General features: G+C 42.9%; 1 protein-coding gene across 1 annotated transcript in view; it reads left to right on the forward strand.

Annotated features, from left to right (window-relative positions):
• NTRK2 (neurotrophic receptor tyrosine kinase 2) overlaps positions 1 to 22443 on the forward strand; it is a 211382-nt gene extending 188939 nt beyond the window's left edge. Inside the window, exons 16-17 of the mRNA XM_055699474.1 lie at positions 18085 to 18243; positions 19110 to 22443. Coding sequence (XP_055555449.1) covers positions 18085 to 18243; positions 19110 to 19295 — 345 coding nt within the window. The 3' untranslated portion in view covers positions 19296 to 22443. The remainder of the gene's footprint in view (positions 1 to 18084; positions 18244 to 19109) is intronic.
• Positions 22444 to 22938: the final 495 nt, after the last annotated feature.

Raw genomic sequence — 22938 nt, forward strand, 5'->3', positions numbered from 1 at the left:
CCAGAGCTAGGCTGTTGAGTTGTTGCTTTGTTTAGTAGATACTTATCCATTAATGTGCTCCCGCTGAGCATAAAGAGGCCCTTATTTGAGTAAGGGCCCACCAGGGACAGTAACCCATATTAGGTTCATTTAACAGAAAGTCCTCCCCTGCTTTCTCTAGAGCCAAGACGGTCTTGGAGGCAGTTAACGTCCTTCTGCCTATAGTGTCAGGCCGGTCACAGGAGGACATGAATGGTCATGTCTGACCTTAAAGAGTAAGAAGTCAGGTTGAATTTTGCTCAGGAATTGTTAGACTTAATTCCTGTCTGATAGAAGCACAGTCTGTATTGGATCACTCTGATACTCATTATGACTTCATAGTCATAGGCAAAGAAATCACATGTAGCATTAATTTTGGGTTTCAAATGGCTGCTTCCCACTTGACTATTTCTCTAGGTCAACAATTCTCACAGAAAACTAGAGCCAGCTATTGCTTTCCAGCAAAGGTGTCATACTGACCATAACAGTGAGATCTCAGTAAGACTTAAATAGCCTTACCAAATTGACTGCAGCACATTTACTGTCATGCTAGAAATATTATCCTATTTAACTAGATGTAAGTAATGTGTCAAAATTAAGTGGGAAACCTTTTGTGGTGGAGTCTTCATGATCTTGCATTAATCCTGTTCCTTCACGACCTAGTTTGTGGTTCTCGGCATCAGAACACCCAATCACTCATACAGGGTTAACTATGTAAACTGTTGAAAAGAATTGAAAAGCAAAATAAACTCGAACAAATACAAAGTTCAGCAACTTGGAAGACATTAATTTAAAACATTAGTATTCACGTGGAATTGCCATGCTAGCAAGGCACACTCCTTTGCCAGTGTTAACTAGGAATAAGCCAACTGATAAAATGAACAGGAGACTTGTATAACACTTATTTCAGATATCCTGGGAGGCTGGAGCATTCATACAGAATGGGTCTTGCACAATACATGGGCTTCTAAACTCAAAATTATTATGGTAGGAGAAGGATCCTTTCAGGAGGGAACTTGGTGGTGCATCTGCTTTTTGTTAACAAAAGCCTATTAGCAAGACTGAAGTGTCTTGAAGGGGAATTCCTATCTGGCAGAGAGGAAAGGAAAATAAAATGGGGCTGCAGCCTAAGTATAGGGTCAAGGCTAATGGGAACCTCAGAACCAGCCCCTTCCTGTCGGCCACAGTGAACCATAAAATGAAACTATTCTGATGGGTACAAGATCCAGGGATGTTTTCAACGGAAATAACCACAGAGGCCAGGATGCAGGGTTAGGTGAAGGTGACAGCCTAATACATAGAAAGAATAATAGATTTGCCTGGCAAGAAAACAAAGAAAGCTATATACTAAGGCCTGAAGCACATAACATTTTAATAAGAACATCATTGAGTGCATTTGATAATAGTCTGTGTGGATCATCCTAAGCATGTCCAAAGAGTATTATAAAGAAGCATGACTTTAAAGGAAATGCAGCCTTTATGGAACAATATTTCAGAAGTTTTCATCTGAAGCAGATGAAAAATATTCTGAAGTAGAAAGGCTCACAAACAAGATTAGGGGTATCGTAACCCATTAACCCTCAAGTTAAAGTGCAGCTGCTATGGCAAGCATACTTGCAAGTTTTTACAAGTGGCTAGAAAAAGTGTTATTATGTATGACATATATTGCAAGGTTGTGTAGGAGCCTCATGCAGATCAGGAATTAATTGACCTAGGCATTATACAAGCATAGGTCAAGAAAACAGTGCCAGCCTAGTTGAAATATGACTTGCTTTAGTACCATATTTTCAGAGACTGATCTGGAAGTCCTAGCCCAAAGTATTCCTGTACTGTTCTAAACACTGGAGCTGTAGACAATCTCGGAAAACACCAAACAAATTGAAATCTGTTGTCTTAAAAATATGAGACATTCATTTCCTGCTTGGCTTATTTTGAATGTCTCCAGGACCTCCTTGAATCTCCTAGAACTCTGGAGTCTGGGAATGCTGCATTTATATTGACAATTGTACAGCTGACCTGCACTTTTAACAATAGAGATCTCAAAAACTGAAATTACTGTCCTAACTACTTGGGTGTAAAATTGCAGCCTGTTTTTGAGAAAATAGGGTGTCTAACCTTTGAGCTCTCATTTTTACTGCAGATCCTACTTATATTTGAGCAGTGAAACTAAAATTATGTCTATGTGTTGAATTTGAATTAACTGTAGTATTACAACAGTGCAGCAAGTAGAGGACTCAGTACTTAACAGGCTGCTTATTCATCCAGAGAGGAAGGTGAGCATGTATGAGGGAGGAACCACCTCCGTGCCTCATGGTTACAGTACAGAGTAGCTTCATCCTGGGAGTAGGTAGAAGATTTTCCAGAATGCACCCTTGGGGCACTGCAGAGGGTGTGAGGGAGAAGCAGGGAGAGCAGGTGTAGTGAGTTTCTTTCCCACCCACCTGTTCTTTGTCCACACACCACTAGTATTTGGTGAAGGATGTGAGGAGTACATTGCACAATCCGTGCTGTCGTGTGGAGATCCATATGTGCTAAAACTTCAGAGAGCCCTTAACTGAAATGCAGCAATGCTGGTGCAGAGTCCTCAATCCTTTCAAAGATCTCTGTGATCTTCCTCTGCTCCCCAGGATCAGCTAGTAACAAGCAGGTTCAACAGGCTTTATGTCAGAAAGCCAGACCTCCACTCTGATGACCTGCCATCAGGGAAGGGATCCACCCAGGGAAATTTTAGGGGACATTTCACACTAGATGGGAACCCTCTGCAAATGCTTCCATGTCAGGAGATTTGCTGCCTCATTTTACAGGCAGGCAGAAAGATGCCTAAGCATCACAGGTGGAATTTACAGTTCAGTGTTCATGTTAAACAAATGCAGTCATGTGAATTCCAAGAGCCATTGTATGCGCAATGCAATATAATGTTTCCGAAATGGAAAATGACAGCGCTAAGGATAGAGACAGGCTGAAAAGAACTAAGGAAAAAACCCAAAACCAAATGCAAAACTAAACCCCAAATTTGTGCCTCCAAGCCCTCTGCTGGTGTAAATTCTTCCAGCCTAAAAATTCAGCCAAGAGCTATAAAATTATTTCATCACTGCTTGGGCTACACTCTGGCTTTTGCGTCCAAGAACAATAGTTTAAGCATTGCTCTTGGAATAATTCAACATATGAATTTGATAAGAACAATTTAGAATTTTGCAAAGTCCATAGGAATGAGTAATTTTTTTCCCCTTTTTCTTTGGTAATAGCAGTTACTAGTATTTTTAATGATCATATTGCGTGTTGTTTGACAGATGCCTCATTTCAGAGCAAATGCCTGTTTCAACTCATAGAAAGATGTCATGGTAAGAGTGAGGAGACAAAAACTAGAATTAATGGAAAGAAAATAACAAAGAATTTTTTTCTGTTCTATTTAGTGAAACTTTTCTCTTGTGTTTTCCAGTTTATGTAAACAAATTATGGCCCGGAGAAACTGAGACACATCAAGACCACAGAAGAGAAGTAAAACGAGTGCAAGCAGTTTGCCATTGCCTGTTTATTAGCATCTGGCTGAGGACCAGTATAATTTAGCCTCTTTCAGGTCCCTGCCAACATGGCTGTTGATCTGCATAGATTCAGATTAGCCTGTTGACACTGTTAGTGTAGAACATTCCCACTGTGGGCACTGAAGACAGATCAGGGTTGTGGTTGTGATCATGCATCTCCCTTGCTCTTTAGGCAAGTAGAGGTAAGTCTTTACAGTAAAGAGCAATTGCTAATGCTCTGAAACAGCAAGATTACTGGTCTTGCTTTGAATTAATGAAACCTTGTTCTGCCTTCTTGATGCTTCTGTCTGGAGAGAGTACATCTCTGAACTCTTTTCAGGCAGTCAATAGTTGACAGATTTGATGTGGCATGACTTGGCCAGCATCATACAGATAGTCTGTGAACAAGCCAAAATAGCTGATGTAAAATGGTTGATTTACCTATTTCCCTTTTGGACTGGTGGTTCAAAACACCCTCTTTCACTCGTGGGAAAGATGTGGGAACTCAGTAGATTTGCCCATACTCTTAGGATTCGTGAAACTAAAAACTACTTATTTTGTTGCCTCACATATGTGTAGCAGTTTGTTAATCTTCGTATTTGTAAGCCATGTGATAAATTAACCACCCAGGGAAATTGGGGAGAGGCTATCTAACAGAATTCAAAGATCGGGAACATCTGAGACATTTCAACTGAAAATTGTACACCGTGCTTCCATGCGGTGTACATTATAGAAACACTTTTGTGACCCACAAGGGAGAAGTAAAGCTACAAACCAAGCTCTGTTGCTCCCCTCTTCTCCTGTGATGTAATTTGACGTGACCGATAGAGCCAGACATGCTATGTTAACCTACAGTAAATTTGAAAAAAAATGTGGTTTTCAGTAAAATAAATATGGGAAAAGGTTGTGATCTCTAGTGGTTGAGAAATAGCTTTCAGACTTGACATCAGGAGTAAAGATTTTCTAGTGAACACAAACTGGCTTAGGCAGTATGATGCTTGGCTTTCAGAGTCTGCCCTCGAGTAACTACCACCTGCAGTTCAGCTAAGCATTTCATCACATTACCCCTCAAACCTCCTATTTAAAAAAGGAAACAGAAGTTAGGGTTTCAACTATGGTACAGACCTGTAGAGGCCAGTTTTCCAATGCATGTTGAAAGTTTTTTTTAAAACCTTGGCCTTGGTAACCCAGATTACTTGAGATTAATATAAAAGTGGAACTTGACATTTTGTAACCTGTTTACTTTGAAAATCAGAAATGTAGTAGCTGTAGTTCATTAATTTTTCATTGCAACATTGTTTTGCTGTTGACTTGGCAACACATTACATGATCACCCCAGAACCTGTGAGGTTTTTAACTTAAGTTGGACCAGCTGCTTGTCTGCTAGTACCTGATGCCTCTCTTCATCCACTGGTACATCCGGCAGACTGTCAGGTGTGGAAACAGTGGTAGAGTACAAGTGATATAGTGATGACTTTTTGCAAAGCAAAACACAGGACTTCTCATGAGCTCAATATTCTAAATTGCAAGTTGTGCTGCTGGATTATCAGTAACTGTATGCTATGGCATAACTTGATATAGCAAATTAGAAGAATACAAGTTGTTTTAGAAAGGAGAGGACATCTGGTTCAATGTGCCAAGTCTTCTCTGATTTATAGCAATCCCATCTCCCTGCTTCTTCACCAAGGTCCTGAATTCCCATCTTCAGGAACGAATCTAGATGTCTACTGAATTCATTGAGATGCACTGTTCAAGCTGGTTTTCCTTTCAATTTACCACAGTATAACCCCCGTTCTTTGGACTTAAATTATCATTTATTGTTTAACACCAGGATTTTTTCTCATTGTAAAGTAAATTAAATTATATCTAAAAGGAATAGGCTTCTTTTTCTTATTCATACACACTTCATCCTGGGGCACTGAAGAGCTGTAATCCATATACTTTTCAGTGCTGCAGATTTCTACTCAGTTAACTTCCCTTCTGTCCCTCTGATAGGGGACATTTCTTTTAATCAGTGATGTGAATCATGTGACCTTCTTCATAGCACTCATCTGATCTTACCTCCAGGGCACTTCATCTTCCTTTATTGGAAGAGTAAGTGCTCTGTAATGCAGTAACTACTACAGTTTATTAATTATCCTCTATATTTGGCTGACCCAATATGATATCGTGTTGTGTAAAACACAACAATAGATATGGTTTCTACATCCTTTCAACTTAGCATTTGAAAAGGTCTTTGGGAGATGCCAAATTGTAAGATACATTAGGTCATTCACCTATTCTAATTCTTCCACGTGGAATCTCCTCTTCATTCCACCCTTTTGGCAGGATTGTTTCTAGCCCTCCATAAGCATTACTGAGAAGTTTGGTAGGGACTGTGTATTGCAATGTGTGGCCCATCTTCATAGGAACATAGGAATAGCTTCTCCAAAGGCCCCTCTACTACAGAATCCTGTCACTGCAAGTACTGCAAGTAACCACTGCCTGCGGAACACTAAGAAAACAGATTGAGCATATATTAATATTTCCCTCAAGTACTCACAGCCTCCAGCTCTGTTCAGCTCAGGCGCTTCCTGGGCCAAAAATGGCATCTCTGTGCTTGATAACCCTTGTCAGATTTTATCCTCCATGAGTGTGTTTAATCACTTTTTGTTCCCAAGTAAGCCTTGGGGGTTGGCAGCATCTTGTGGCAGTGAGTTCCACAAGCAACTGTACATTGTGTGATGGGGTGCCTCTTTTTGTTTGTTGTGAATCTGCCATTTAGAAATTTCATCTGTTGTCATGTGGTTCTTTTGTTATGTGAAACTCTGAGTAATTGGTCGGTCTTAATCTTTTCATACCGTTCATGGTTTCATGGAGACTCATGAGAAGAATTGTATCTCCAGTGACGCAAAGTTGACACACAATATTGAACTGGTGTTGCACCACTGAAGAGATAATTTACAGTGTAATAAATGTTGTTCTAGACATTGTTTCAGTTTTCTGACAAGACCACTGATAGAATTAATTAAGAACTTTAGATATAAGCTCTTTTTGAATACAAATGAAGTAAAGCAGGGTTAAAACTGAAAATGAAAGGACACATCTTTAGCTATTGGCTAATAACCTACTTTATTTCATAATTCACTAACCTCATGCTGGAGTGGTATGGCTTGTTATGACTGTGCAAATAATATATTGCTTTTCTGCAAGTGGACATGGCAGGGCTGATGATACTTTAAGAGGAGACATTGACTTCATGTGCAAGGCCAGGGCATTAAAGAAATGCAAATAACAATTACTGATTTTTTTCTTGCACTGGGAGAAACATTTTCCAATGTTTTATGAGGGGAAAAGAGCAGATGTTTACCAAGAGGGGAGAGGTTTTCAATTTTAGCAATAAGACATGAAAATTTTTGTGGAGAACATTTCTTTGCAGTTATATCATCCTGAGGTGGGGAAACAAGTCAGAAAACCAAAACATAAATAATGAAAACTACCCTGACACGCTTTAATCCCACAAGTACATGGGATGCTTTCTTAGAAGGGAGTGAACGAATGAATCAAAAGGTACAGCTTGGTTCCAGTTTGGCAAACTAAGATCCACTTGCGTTAAAGAGACTGAGTATATATTTGTCATGTGACAGTTAATTGAAGCATATGCTGAACTGTGTTACTTCTTTCAAAGAATACCACCCTGAACTGCAAATGGTCTGAGATCAGCAGGGCTCTGGAGAGATGCAACAGTCAAGCCAGACAGGGCATTGGGCAGGATCAGGGCTGAAATCCGTGCATTAGTCATTCAGGTTTATTGGGCTCGCAAGTAAAAGATTACTTTTATCCTGTTGGCAGAAAAAGCATCGCTAGTCTCTAGTGAATATACAAATTTTGCAATGTCACTCAGTGAGAATCGTGGGAACCTGGGAACGCTGAACAAAAATGAGGAAGTGTGTTTTCCAAGGCTATGCAATTGGTTGCTGTGCTTTTTACTTCATGAAGCTTTTTACTTCAGAGTAATTGACTATTTAAAGCCAAAAATTTAAAAAATAAAAATTAAAAAAAATGAAAAAAGGCTTATGTAATACAAAGCCTGCAAAAGCTGGGGGTTGGATTTGAAGTCCTCTCCAGGAGTGCTGGAGCCTCTCCAAATATGGCCACCAGCATTTAGCAGGAGGAGAGATTGCGTCTTGTTAAGACTGTCCCTGTCCTGCCCTTCGGTCAGCCCCCACAGCACCATACAGTGTGGCTCTGGAGCCCTGAGCCATCCATCATATCCTCAGCACCACAGCCCCCAGTGCTGCTGTGGTAAGACCGGGTTGCAGCTGGCATGCATTGCAAAAGTACGGCCAATCTATTCAGCCCTCCCTCTTCATGGTACAAATGAGTAAAGTATAAGCCTGGTGTGAATTGGTTGAATGGTCATCTTAGCAACATCATTTCTTGTGCTTTTCCCAGCCTGAGGCTTGCATCTTATCTGTGCAGCCCCACATATAGCCTGTTTCTTTACATATCTCTGTAGGTTGGCTTCCTCTGGCTCCACCCACAGCCTCCTGTTCCGAGCTGGAGCACAAGGCTTCATTTGCTTGTTCTTTGTAGGAGAGCATACCCATTTGCCCATGAAGATTGGGCGACAAGGCTTTCTTGAAAAGAGCTTCCCATGGCAGCTGGGCAATAGAAGTTAAAATAGTGTCCAGGGCAGGGTATCAACAGATGCTTTTTAAATTGGCATAGGCAAACTGTAGTGATTCCCTGCCTTTAGCTTGATGACAGGCATTTGAGGGCTCTTTTATATAGCAGTAATATTAATGTGCAGGAAAACTGGGTTTACAGACCCTCAGACAACAGAAATCTACTTCCACAGAACTGCACGCTACAGGCCTGGTTTCCTTCTTAAAAAACAAAGTTTCTGCATTAGACAAGCCTCACCATCTCCTAGTGCCTGTGAAGCAGGATACAGAACATAGGAAGCCAGAAAGTGTACAAACTTCAGCAAGCTCTAGAATTGGATGCCCTGCTTCAGGGCTAAGACATGGTGCTTCTACAGCAATCATTGAAGCTTGACATTTGCAAATAGATGAGAACAATGTTCCAGGTTGCATTGCCTGGCACCTTTCAAAGTGCTAAATTAATTTAGATGAGAGCTGGAAGTGGTGACAAGTGGAATAACATTCTATTATCGAAAGTGCAACATTTCATACCTGGAAAAAATTGCGGTTTCCTGTTGGAAGTGCTGCTTTGGAGAACTTGGTTCACTGCTCTGGCGTAGAAGTCTCCACCCGGTGGACAGTTTTCGCATTGCAGAAACTTTCACCAGGCTTTCTGGTTTAGGTTCTAGCCCAATATTGCTAGTAAAAGCAACTAGTGAATGTAATACAAGGCAACAGCTGGGTTAGGGAGTGCTTGCTTTCGTAAACTGACATTTCGAAGCGTGTACTTAAGTTGCAGAAAGGATCTGTAGAAGTGCAGTTCTAAATAAAAATGCAGCTGCTTTCAGGTAAGTGTCAAGAAAATAGACGCTAATTTGTATCCATTAAATGGTCATTTTTGCAGCAATTTTGCTGCAGTATGGATTTTAAAGTGATAGCATATTATATTAAAACTATTGCTTTTAGACCTGTCATAACCTTAACTAGACTAAAATATAAATGTGTTATTTACCTGCAAACTGTAGTCTGCTTAACACACAACCGTTTTAAAAATGATGTGTAGAAAGCAGCACGGCAGTCACAGCACGCATGGCAGGGACTTTATGCTGCAGAATGTTGATGATATCTGAAAGCTGTGTAATGCTTGTGTTTCTTATTAAAGCATATGCAGAGGGCATCCCTTTGAATCACTGAATACCTTTAAAGTTTGATCAGTGTAGTCATGTTTTCTTTCATTGTTCCTTCTTGGAAAATGCCCCATAGCCTTGCTGGGGGTTTGTCAACAACAGGAAAAAGCACTCCACCTCTCTTCACTGCTATTATGGCATAACTGTGGGTGCTTGGACTCCACACTCCTCCAATAAAGAATGAAAATAAAGCTCACAACTGACTGGCAATCTGTTTCAGGCATCCTGCAAACAGTGGTGTCAAGCCATAGGCTTCAGTTCGAGAAAGCTCTGAAATATGCTTCATTTTAAGCATAAACCAAACACAGCCCTTAATGCTTTTCTGAGCACTGTAGCCACTGATCATTAACAGAGAAGGAAATGTGCATTTAGAAAAAGTGCCTTTGGCCAGGCCCTGACCTGTGCGTGTGATGTGGCTGAACTGAAATCTGAGTTGAAACTGAAGGTGCTTTTCGACCATGAGTAGATGCTCAGCCTGGCACAGGTGACGCTCAGTGTTGCATAGGTATTCTGTCTTCATTGCAATGCTGTCTGGCAAGAAAAGCAGCCCTTATAATGCTTTTATTGATACTTTTTTAAGGCATTACATATTACCGTCAAAAAGGTGATGGGGTGTTGGAAGTAACTTTGCCTAATATGATTGATATTGGCAATGATAGAAATAGTGAGATCTCAGGACTTCTCAGTCCTGGGCAAGTACTCTACCCAGTAAAATCTTCTGCCTTCAGGGACAGAAATGGACACAGCTTCAGGCAAGATGATGTGGGAAGAACAACAAAGACCCCTGTGGCTAGTGCTTATCTGTAAATCGAACTCTTGGTGTCAATACTGATGAGTCAGTCATGCTATTTGCTGCAAAGAGAGGCAGCTACATTTGTGATGTTACAGATCAGTTCGTCACAGAGCCATCATTTGGTGGCAATTTCTCATCATCACTCTAGACGTGTGTCATTCATTTTACTGAATGACATTGGAAACTCATTCCTGCAACAAAACCAGTGCAGTTCTGCAGCAAGGAACCATAAGAAAAGATGATTTGGAGTGCGTGTGGTGGGGTATTTTAATTGCTTTTTCAAAATATCTTGGTGTAAGATGTGACAAATAACAACAAGAAAAAAAAGACACATATTTTATTGTTTATAGCTTTCATAAATTTTTAAGGAATGAGTCAAAGAAATTGCTGAAAAGAACCAGTAGCAGAGGCTATATGATGAGCAGATCTAAGAGCCATTTTAATATTTGATGAGACCAAAAGCTTCTCATCACTAACAATCTTTTAATGGCACTTGCCCTTTGTCTGGCTGTATGTTACTGCATGTTTCTAAAGGACTAACATTTCTGACTTTCTAATGAAATACCTCTCAAGATGGGGGTAAAAGTCATGGTTTGGAGCTGTTTGGTTGCCATGTCAGTTTAGGTTATGATAAGTTGCAAAATGGAAGCTCTGGCTGCATCGCAGCATGTTCATGTGTTACTTCAAACTCCCCACATCATTGAGTGACTTCTCGGTCAAAGATGACTGAAAATACTGATGCACAGAGACTTACAGCCAGTCTGCCTGCCAGAAGAGTAAACTGCAACACAGAGATGAGTGGGACAAATTGATCAAAGCACTTAAAAATGTGTATCCATTCTTTGTCAATGGAGTGCTCTCATGTATGTTTTTAAGTTGGCTGGAAAGCCACAGGAACTGGGTCCCGTTTTCAATGTCTCTGAAACCTGTGCACAGAAACCTGCATTGAGTCAGAAGCAAACCCACAGTGTAGCCAGGGACTGAAGCTGGGAGCCCTGCCTTTCATTTGGCATCCTGACAAAAAATACTCCTCCATTACTTGCATGACATTTCATGTAAGGGGAGAAGAAGAAAAGCCTAGTAATAGACCAAGTCTATGAAAGTTTTAGCATGACACCGTTTTGATGGAGCCAGTAGCAAGCATTGACTTGTGGTGATGCATGGAACACGGCTGACCTCTCACAGATGTAGCTGTGTTTTTGATATGCTGCGCTAATGCTGAATTACTGATAAATAGCTGGAAATTGATATTCTGCACGATTCAGAAATAATTTGAACCGTGACTGAGCTTCTGTTGGATTTTCCTTCCATTTGCTGTTTCAGCAAGAGAACAAGGGCAGTGTTATTTGAATGTAAAGTCCCACAAGGAGAAATGATATTTTGAATTGACAGTGCAAATGTGGTTTCATAACTAAATACACTTTCAGACAGGAAAATGAGAGTTAATAAAAAGTTAGATATCCTTAAAAAAGCTTTCTTTTTTTTTTTTTTTTTTTAACTTCCTTGGAAATATTCAAAGCTGTCTTAATGTAAAAGTAATCAGAATATCATAGAATCACAGAATAGTTTGGGTTGGAAGGGACCTTAAAGATCATCTAGTTCCAACCCCCCTGCCATGGGCAGGGACACCTTCCACTAGCCCAGGTTGCTCAAAGCCCCATCCAGCCTGGCCTTGAATGCTTCCAGGGATAGGGCATCCACAGCTTCTCCAGACAACCTCTTCCTGTGTCTCACCACCCTCACAGTAAGGAATTTCTTCCTGATATCTGATCTAAATCTACCCCCTTTCAGTTTAAAACTATTACCCTTTGTCCTATCACTGCATACCCTTGTAAAAAGTCCCGCTCCAGCTTTCTTGCAGCCTCCCTTTAGGTACTGGCGGGCTCCAATAAGGTCTCCACTGAGTTTTCTTTTCTCTAGGCTGAACAAACCCAGCTGTCTCAGGCTGTCTTTGTTTGAGGGTTGCTCCAGCCCTCTGATCATCTTTGTGGCCCTTCTCTGGACTCACTCCAAGAGGCCCATGTCCTTCTTATGTTGGGGGCCCCAGAGCTGAACACAGCACTCCAGGTGGAGTCTCACCAGAGCAGAGCAGAGGGGGAGAATCACCTCCCTTGACCTGCTGGCCACGCTTCTTTTGAAGCAGCCCAGGATACAGTTGGCTTTCTGGGCTGCAAGTGCACATTGTTGGGCCATGTTGAGCTTTTCACCCACCAGCACCCCCAGGTCCTTCTCCTCAGGGCTGCTCCCAATCCATTCTCTACCCAGCCTGTATTGGTACTGCGGATTGCCCTGACCAAGGTGCAGGACCTTGCACTTGGCTTTGTTGAACTTCATGACGTTAGCTCAGGCTCACCTCTCAAGCTTCTCAAGGTCCCTCTGCATGGCATCCCTTCCCTCCAGTGTGTCAACCACACCATACAGCTTGGTGTCATGGGCAAATTTGCTGAGGGTGCACCCGATCCCACTCCCCATGTCACTGACAAAGATGTTAAACAGCACTGGTCCCAGTAGAGATCCCTGTGGAACACCACTCTTCACCAGTCTCCTCTAAGACATTGAGGTGTTGACCACAACTCTTTGAGTGCAACCATCCAGCTAATTCCTTATCCACCAATTGGTCCACCCATCAAATCCATGTCTCTCCTCCAGTTTAAAGACAAGGATGTTGTGCAGGACAATGTCAAAAGCTTTGCAGAATTCCAGGTAGATGACATCGGTCGCTCTTCCCTGATCTGTCAATGCTGTAACCCCATCAGAGAAGGCCACCAAATTTGTCAGGCATGACTTGCCCTTAGTGAAGTCCCATTGGCTGTCACCAATCATGTCTTTATTTTCCATGTGCCTTTGCATAGTTCCCAGGAGGATCTGCTCCATGATCTTGCCAGGCACCGAGATGAGACTGACCAGTCTGTAGTTCCCTGGGCCTTCCTTATTTCCCTTTTTAAAAAAGGGGGTTACATTTCCTCTTTTCTAGTCTGTGGGAACTTCACTGGACTGCCATGACTTCTCAAACATGATGGACAGTGGCTTAGCCACTTCATCCACCAGTTCCCTCAGGACCCGCATCTCCTCAGGTCCCATGGACTAGTGCACCTTCAGGTTCCTTAGTCTCAAACCTGATCTTCTCCTACAGCAGGCAGTCCTTCCTTTTCCCAGTCCCTGCCTTTTCTTTCTGTGACTTGGATGGTGTGGCTGGAGCACCTGCTGGTGAAGACAGAGGTGAAAAAGTCATTGAGTACCTCAGCCTTCTCCTTGTCCCTGGTAACCAGGTCTGCTGTTTCCTTCTGGAGAGGGCCAACATTTTCCCTAGTCTTCCTTGTAGCACTGGCATACCTATAAAAGCTTTTTTCATTCTCCTTGATGTCCCTGGCCAGATTTAATTCTGTCAAGGCTTTAGCTTTCCTAACCTGATCCTGTCTGCTTGGACAGTTTCTCTATATTCCTCCCAGGCTACCTGTCCTTACTTCCACCTCATGTAAGGCTTCCTTCTTGTGTTTTATTTTGTCCAGGAGCTCCTTGTTTATCCATGCAGGCCTCCTGGTGTTTGTGCCCACCTTCATCTTTGCTGAGGTGCATCGCTGTTGTGCTTGGAAGAGGTGATCCTTGAATATCAACCAGCTTTCTTGCATGCCTCTTCCCTCCCAGGCTCTACCCCATGGTACTCTACCAAACAGATCCCTGAAGAGGCCAAACTCCTGAAGTTCAGGTTAGTGATCTTGCTGCATGCCCTCCTTGCTGCCCTAAGGATCTGAATGCCACCATTTCATGGTCAGTCCAGCCAAGGCTGCCCTTAGGCTTCACTTTCCACACCAGCCTCTCTTTGTTGGTGACAACAAGGTCCAGCATGACAATTCTCCTTGTTGGCTCCTCTAGAAGTTGGAGAAGTAAGTTACCATCAACACATTCCAAGAACCTTCTGGATTGCCTAGGCCCTGGTGTGTTGTCCCTCCAATAGATGTCAGGTTGGTTGAAGTCCCCCATGAGGACCAGGGCTTGTGAAGTTGAGGAGGGTCCTATGTGTCTATAGAGGGCTTCATCCACTCACTCTTTCTGGTTAGGTGGCCTGTAGCAGACCCTCACTATAATGTCACATGTCCCTGCCCTCCCTTTAATCCACCCATAAATTCTTGGTCAGCTCCTCATCATCCCCAGATGGAGCTCCATGCACTCCAGCTGGTTGCTGACATAGAGAGTGATACCCCCTCCTCTTTTCCCCTGCCTGTCCTTCCCAAAGAGCTTGTGTCCTTCCATCCCAAGACTCCAGTGATAAGAGTCATCCCACCATGTCTCTGTGATGCCAGTAAGACCATTCCCCTGCAGGTGTGTGCACATCTCTAACTCCTGTTTATTCCCCAAGCTACATGTGTTTGCACAGAGGCATTTAAGTTGGGCCCCCAATGAACCTGTCTCAACTGCCTGGAGTGCCTGGAATCCCCTTGTGCTGCTCTTCAGGTGCTCTGCTGCTGCCCTGTGATCCCTCTCCGGGCTCTGGGCATCTGATGCTGGCACTGGTACCAAACTGGTCGGAGTGGGATGGACTGAGGTTTCCCTCCCACAGCACCTCTAGTTTAAAGCCCTCTTCACCAGCTTGGCATGTGACCAAAGGTGCTTTTCCCCTTCTCTGTCGGGTGGACCCCATCACCCCCAGCAGACCAGGGTTGTCAGAGAGAGTCCCATGGTCTAAGTAGCCAAACCCCTGGCTGTGGCACCAGTCCCGCAATCAGCTGTTGATTTGCCACGTTTGGCTGCTCTTTTCAAGCACCTTCCATTTGACTGGGAGCACTGAGGAAAAATAACCTGTGCTCCGGAGTCTCTTACTCCCACTCCCAGAGCTCTGTAATCATTTTTGGTGCGCCTTAGACTGCTCCTGGCTGTATCATTGGTGCCCACACGAAACAACAACAGTGGATAATAGTCAGTGAGCTGTATGAGGCTTGGTAGTCTCTTGGTGAGATCCCTGATACAAGCCCCTGGTAAGCAGTACACCTCTCTAGAGAGTGCATGTAGTTGGTTTGCATGGCAAGGTTTTGGTAGCTAGAGTGGCTTCTGTGAGAACCTGCTAGAAGCTTCTCCTATGTTCAATAGAGCCAGTGCCAGCCAGCTCCAAGAGGGACCTGCCACTTGGCCAAGGCCAAGTCCATCAGTGATGGTGGTAGCACCTCTGGAATAATGTATTTAAGAAGGGGGGCAGAGGGTAGGAGGAGCACCTGTGAAACCAATTGCAGCAGAAGAGAGTGAGACTGTGTGACAGCAACAACTGTGCAGACACCAATGTCATTGAAGAAGGGGCAGGAGGTGCTCCAGGCACCAGAGCAGAGTTTCCCCAGCAGCCAGTGGTGAAGCCCACGGTGAGGCAGGCTGTGCTCCTGCAGCCCATGGAGGTTAATGGTGGAGCAGATACCCACCTGCAGCCCATGGAGGGCCCCATGCTGGTGCAAGTGGATGCCCAAAGGAGGTTGTGACCCATGGGAAGCTTGTGCTGATGCAGGTTTGCTGGCGGGACTTACAAACCCACAGAGAGAAGAGCTCACATTGAAGCAGGATTGCTGGCAGAACTTGTGACCCCACAGGGGACCCAGACTTGAGCAGCCTGTGCCTGAAGGGCTGCACCCCGTGGAAGGCACACATGCGGGAGCAGTCTGTGAAGGACTGCAGCCTGTGGGAAGGACTCATGTTGGAGAAGTTAGTTAATGGAGAGCTGTCTCCTGGGGACCCCATGCTGGAGCAGCAGAAGCATGTGAGGAGGAAGGAGTTGCAGAGACAGAATGTGATGAACTGACCATAACCCCCATTCCCCATCCCCCTGCATGGCTCAGGGGGAGGAGGTAGAGAATTTGAGAGTGATGATGAGCCTGGGAAGAAGGGAGTGGTAGCGGGAAGTTGTTAAAAGATTTGGGTTTATTTCTCATTATCCTGCTCTGATCTGAATGGTAATAAATTAAACTAATTCCCCCAAGTCAAGTCTGTTTTGCCCATGACAGTAATTGGTGAGTTATGTCTCCCTGGCCTTATCTCAGCCCATGAGCTTTTAATTATATTTTCTCTCCCCTGACCACTTGAGGAGGGAAGTTACAGAGTGGCTTTGGTGGGCAACTGGCATCCAGCCAAGGTCAAACTACACAGTGCATCAGGTCAGCAGGTGGAAGCCTCCATACCTCTGAGAAGAGAGTTGCCTACTACTATCAACCCTTGCTTTTTCTTAGTTGTGCTGGTTGTTACACAACAGGCAGGTCAGGCTGCCTTGCTCAGCTTCAGCACCCTTCCTGATGTGACAGGTCTCTTGTTTTCAGTTGGCCGAGCAGCAAAGTACTTCTGCAAGGGCACCTCAGGCTCTGGGGGAAGTCTCTTCCTCCTGCAGGTCCTTGATGTTACAGTCTTCCATTCTTCTGCATTATCGGCCCCGTCCCTTCTGTGTGTGGCCATGGGGGAGTTTTTCACTGCCTGGCTGTGGGCTGTGAGTCCACTGCAGACTGCACTTGGGACCAGCTGTCAACTCCTTCTCAGCCTCCCTGATGTTACGCAGCCTTCTCGCCACCTCCTGCAGCTCAGCCACCTGCTGCAGGAGGTCCTCCATCTGGGCACGGTTTTGCAGGCAGGTCTGCTGCCTGTCCCTGCCCCAGGAGAAAGGTGTGGGCACGTCCTGCAGCCCGAGGCCTGCACTGGAGCCTCTGCCTTCAGCAGCTCTGTCTGGGTGGAGGCATCAGCCACCACTGGGGTAGATGGTGCAGACCCTGCAGCCAGAGCTGCAGCCTTGGGTCTGAGACGAGCGCCCACCATTCTGCTGTGAGAGTCGGGTAGGATGAGTGCCCCTGATCTGTGCAGTAGACACAGAGCAGTGCCCGCTGCTGCGTTATATGTACATCAGGTCTCTCACTCGGCCAGTGGAATGCCCCTCCTTGGCAGCAGTGCCCCCCGTGCTGCTGCCACACCATGCCCTGTTTGTCGGCTCTGGTCACAGCACTCCAGCTCGAGGGCGCTCCCTCGGGCTGCCCTTTGTGGCTGCGGGGTATAGCTATATCACAGTATCTCAGCAGTTACGCTATTTTAAAAGTACTTGAGAGTATTTCTTTATTGATGTTATCCAGTCAGAAGGGGATGTATCAGGAACAAAAAATTGTTTAGAAACTGGAAATAAGAGATATATTTTTTTAATTTAAAGTAATGCTAGGAAACCTATTTTTGAGGAAGTATAGCATTTTGGGGAAAACAAAAAATGTTCCAAGGGACTTTCAGAAAGGCATTCCTTTAGTGAAAGACCCCATTCAACGTAAGTTGATTTGGGATAGGGGTCCATATCTTACAAGTTCTTTATTATCAAAAGAATATTATGAAAAGGCTGAATTATTTTTTAAAGCTGTGTAGGACTGGGTGGTTAATGTGGAACAAAATAATTTGATGCATTAACTTTGGAAATTATCAGCAGAAAAGGCCATTGCTTTAATTCACTCAAAATTAGCATACAGATCCTGGTCATACTGTGTCATGCAGCCAGACCACTGTGTCTTCTTGGATTTCAGTTGATGTCGCTGAATTTCTAGGAGAGTCATCAATGCAGATTTCATTTAATGAATCTTTTTTAGTTTACTGAGTGTTAAAATGAAGAGTAAAACTGGGCTAATTTAAAGTGGGTTGGTAGGCTAAATTAATTAATAATTTTATAGACCTTTCTATTCCATGGGTGTGCCAAGTAAATGTTAAAGATGAGTTTGCACTTCAGAAATAATGTATTTAGAGATTCTTTTGAGAAACCTATCATGTTAGTGACTGTTGTTGCAGGGAGAGAAGTTTGGACCATGAATCCCTAGTTCTTAAGAGCTCCTCAGGGTCAATGGTATCAGGTGGGAAAAAAAGGAGCTATGGATTCTCCTTGTTTAATGCCTTGATACTCTTCCTTGTGAGGGTCTGGACAAATTATTTCTGACTCATTTGTTTTTTTTCAGGTTGGGGGTCACACCATGCTGCCCATTCGTTGGATGCCTCCAGAGAGTATCATGTACAGGAAGTTCACCACAGAAAGCGATGTCTGGAGCCTGGGGGTTGTGTTATGGGAAATCTTTACCTACGGCAAACAGCCATGGTATCAGCTCTCAAACAATGAGGTGTGTGTAATACATTCTCAAACTGCTTTGGGAAGGCTGGCACATTAACTCTTGGTGTATCTTCTCTGGACAGCCACAAATTTATTTAGTAAAGGCAACCCCACCCACCCCCAACCCACCCCCGATAGCAGGTATTCATGGTATTGTCATGAACTTTGTGGTTGAATTTCTTCCTTTTCACCATTTTCTCCGCAGTGTGGATGGAGTTGTCCAAGCAGAACTATACCAGTTGGTATTTAGCTTTTTGCTTTGTATAGGATAGTCTGCTCTGGGTATTGGGAAAGACCATGAGGCAATGAGAGGAGCCTAGCTGTCTCCTGAACAGGCGATTTCATTTCCATATCATACATGTCATTGTTGCAAAGTGGTTGTCCAAAACCATTATTGAGCAGATTGAAGTAATCTGGAGATGTCTTGATTTCCAGGCAGTCACAAGTAACCCTTTCCAGACACTAGCCACAGTGATACTCATAAGTTTAAGGAGGGAAGGAGGGAGAGGCACTGACAGTCTGTGTGAGCAGGGTGAAAACTTGGCCTGCCTCCGAGGTGAGGTGAGATTGATAGGTGGTTAGAAGGAGGAGGTTTAGGATTACTTCCTGGCTACCATTCTCTCATGAGTGGAAGGGGCAGCATGTGTGAACATAACATCAGTAAACCTCTTGCTCCTTGACAACTTACATTACAGTGATTTTTCCAGATCGCATTTGGCTGCTCGTGTGTCTGCCTAGAAATGCAGCCCTTGGCAGAGCTGGCTGGGTGACTGCCACCAGTGAGGCTGCAGTGGCAATTAGCAGTTAACCCTTCCATAGATGACCCCCACGTCATTGATACAGCTGTGCTGATCCTTTCCTTGTGATTTCTCCTAGGTGATTGAGTGCATCACTCAGGGCCGAGTCCTGCAGCGACCTCGCACATGCCCGAAGGAAGTGTATGACTTGATGCTGGGCTGTTGGCAACGGGAACCTCACATGAGGCTCAACATCAAAGAAATCCATTCCCTTCTCCAGAACTTGGCCAAGGCATCTCCAGTCTACTTGGATATTTTAGGCTAAAGTCTCCTAGCATTTCTTCTTGTGGGCTGTGGGGATGAAATGTGTTCAACGGCCGCTGAACTCCATTAAAATGTGTTCTTAACTTTGACAGTATTAATGACAAAGTTGCGGAGAAGCTTTCAAAGGGCAAGCAATGTGCACTTCTCCATCTGTAGACACAGTATTGACTTTTTAGACATTACTGAGATGTATCTGCTTTCTCTCTCTCACTCTATCTCTCTTTCTGTTTCTATTTTTTTTTTCTTTTCTCCTGTCTTTCTTATCAATTTGGCTTCTGCATTATTGTAACTCTGCATAGACAAAGGCCTTAAATACCCGATCTGTTATATCAGCAGACTCTTCAGTTTGCCCACCACAACTAACAATGCCTTGTTGTATTCATGCCTTTGATGTGGATGAAAAAAAGGGAAAAATATATTTGACTCGAACTTTGTGATTTCTGCTGTACAGCTACTGGGAGTTTCTATGGATTCACCTCAATATTTTTTGCTTCAGCATGTGGGTGGAAAAAGAAGACTGGTGTTCTCTACATGAAGCATGTTCCTTGCGGAGATAAAGCCAGATGGAAAGAAGACAGTGTTGTGTGATACACTATCTGGAGGAACTAGGGGATCAGATGGCATCCAACCCCACAAAAAAACACTGAAACGATTTGATCGAAGGCAAGAGGGGATTTAGCACTTTCCCTGAAGAGTCTTTCTGAGGACTAAAGGGATTGTTCAAGGAGGTGCTTTGCCAGCACTTTTTATTGCCAGACACAAGTGAAAGGGGAAAAGATGCTGCTTTTACTGCACACAATTACTTTACAACATGATAAACTAAACACATGCCCTGATTTTGTCTTCTGGTAGGATACTGTCATGCCACTGGTATAAAAATGTTCTCCAGCTAGTCTTTTTAATAAAGGCTGAAGCTAGGCTTACTAATGTACGGTATTAATTTCAGGTTCACATGTTGAAATTAAGGATTTTGATAAGATAGGACAAGCTATAGGTGCTGAGACAGGTGTATCATATACTGTGCTTGTCCAGCAGTATATTCCTTCCTTCCTCAATCCTTTTTTTTTTTTCCTGAACCATGCAAGCAAAACTGTGCATAGTCGATTAATGCCCTTTGTGCAGAAACTATCACTCATCTTGTAGTACACCCTGGTAGGCATAGCGAACTCATAACAATGTAACTTTTCTTTCATTAGAAGGGGCTAATGGAGGACATTAGCCATGTTAAAATGCCTTTACAATGTTACAGATACAATAGGCTGATATAACATCAATAATCTAAAGCACGAAGATCACTAGTTATGTTTGAGCCATGGCAGGGGATAGAGATCTCTAGAGAAAACAAATTACTCTGAGGTTATGGCTTACTATTCAGAGTGCAAAGACCCTGAGCTCAGCACCATGTTTGTATTGGTACTAGTGCTGTCATTACCACCATCCACTCTTTCTTAAATGACTCATTTTTGGTTTGATTGGCATTGTATGTGTACAACATTTGCATGGCCACTGTGTTGATGACAGTTGCATGGGCATACCTGTTATTTTTCGAACTGGAAGTTGATGATTTCAAATTTAGAGTTAGGATTATTTTTAATATGAATTCTTACAATGAAAACCTACCTTACCTATTCTATTCCTCAAGACTTTTGCCTCCCTCTGTGAGGGGGCGTTACTGCAAAAAAGTGATCTTTCTTTCTGTTTTCTCTTTTTGTTATTTCTTATTGATATGAGCCAGATCAAAATAATCCTTCATCTTTGTGTTGGGGATATTTTATTTAATAAATTAAGCGTTTTATTTTTGTAAGTGTTCCCATAGCACATTTAACATATAATTTGCTGGCATATATTATTTATTGAGGCACTTTAAGTTTTTCCTTCAGAAGCTTTTAGAGCTAGCTTATAAAGATTCTGAATATTTTCAAAAGAAAACAGTTCACTGGACACTGATGAAGTTTTACCCTTCTCAATGTCATTGAAAAGGCAGCATTACAAATAAACATGACAGTGTAACTATAAAGCCATACTCAGTATTTCTTTAATAAACTAGATGTTATTTCTTAACCGCTACTGAACTGGGAACACACAAAAAGCCAGAGGAAGATTCCTACAAAATAGGCCTTAAGATTTTATCTAGACTGTCTTGGAAGTTCACACAGAAAGCTAGATAAAGACTGAGCATCCAGTGAAACCCATTCTCTTGAGAACCTGAATGTTGTGTTTTAAAGGAATTTGAAATTGATTTTTGAAACAACAGTGGTGGAAAAGAAAGGTGTCAGAGTCCGCTCTTACTGTGCAATGGGAGGAGGCTGCAGGTGATGGAGGGGGGTGCTGAGTTTCTGCCTGCTGTATTCTGTTGTAGTTTCTTATGAGCTGAAGAAAAAGGCATCTGAGATGCTTCTACTACTGGAAAGCAGGCTCCAGCCTGAAAGCAAACAGGTGGGTTTTGTAAGCACTGAAAGAATGTATACCAAAAAAAAAACCCACAAAACCCTGAAAATGTGCTTAGTGGCATCTTCTTTTTGATTTACTAGTGAGACTATTAGAGTCATTTCAGAGAATAAATAGTGTTACAATGCATTGTGCAATAACATAGCAGTATGTTAAACTTCTAAAGGACCAAATGTTCTACAGAGCCACCGGTATGGATAACCTTGACCTATATCATTAATGTTCTTGATAGTGCATAAAATGTGTAATCACAGTAGACAAGCTATAAACTGTAACTATACATAGTTTGTGTTTGTTTATTAAAAGGCGGCTAAGTGTAGCAGAATGATCAGAGAAGAGGAAGAAATATGTTCAAATCACAGTGAAGGGTGAGTATATGTGCATATTCATCATGCTTGCACTGTCAGCTAGGTCGTGTACACTGAGTAAATATGACAATCAGGCTCATTTAAAAAGTTTATGGACTGTGAAGCTATGAACTGATCAGATATATAATATATATTATATATGTGTGTTTGCATATGGCATATATACACACACAGAGCATATACATGTATGCCTATGTTGTATTTTATTTATATATGTGCAGACATGCATGCACATTATGTATGGGCTGTGTGTATATGTATAAATTTACATACACCTACATTATTACAAATTATGATTAGAGTGCTACTAATAAATTGATAAAGTCTGCTGAGTAACCAAAATATTTTTTTCTTTTGATATTTCTTTTTCTATGTTTGTAAGATTCAACTTTTTAACTGGTGTGCAGCAGAGGCAGTGCTAGAATGCCAGAGATACAACAACAAGCACTTTTCTTGCCCCAATGATTGCATAAAAACATTTCTTCCGTTCCCATCTCACTTGTTGATTTCTTACAATGAAATGAACAGACAGGGTTCCAAGCTTGGAAAAGGGTTTGGTTTACTGTCATTCCTGGGTTTGTGCTATTGTTGTTTTATTGTCCTAGAATAACAGTGCAACTCCATTAGCATTTTATACTCGTCTGCAGTAACAAAATAATTCCAAGAATGTGCTGGACTATTCAGACTGCAACACGACTTGTAGGACAACGAGAATGCCAAAATTCAGCAGTAATAATAGCAGCATTCGCCACGCTTTGTCCTTCACTCTCAATAGAGCTGCAGAACCCAGAACTGGCCATGGAGAACAGACACTTACAAAGCAGCAGC

The sequence above is a fragment of the Falco cherrug genome, chromosome Z (assembly GCF_023634085.1).
Source record: "Falco cherrug isolate bFalChe1 chromosome Z, bFalChe1.pri, whole genome shotgun sequence".
In the NCBI taxonomy this organism is placed as follows: domain Eukaryota; kingdom Metazoa; phylum Chordata; class Aves; order Falconiformes; family Falconidae; genus Falco; species Falco cherrug.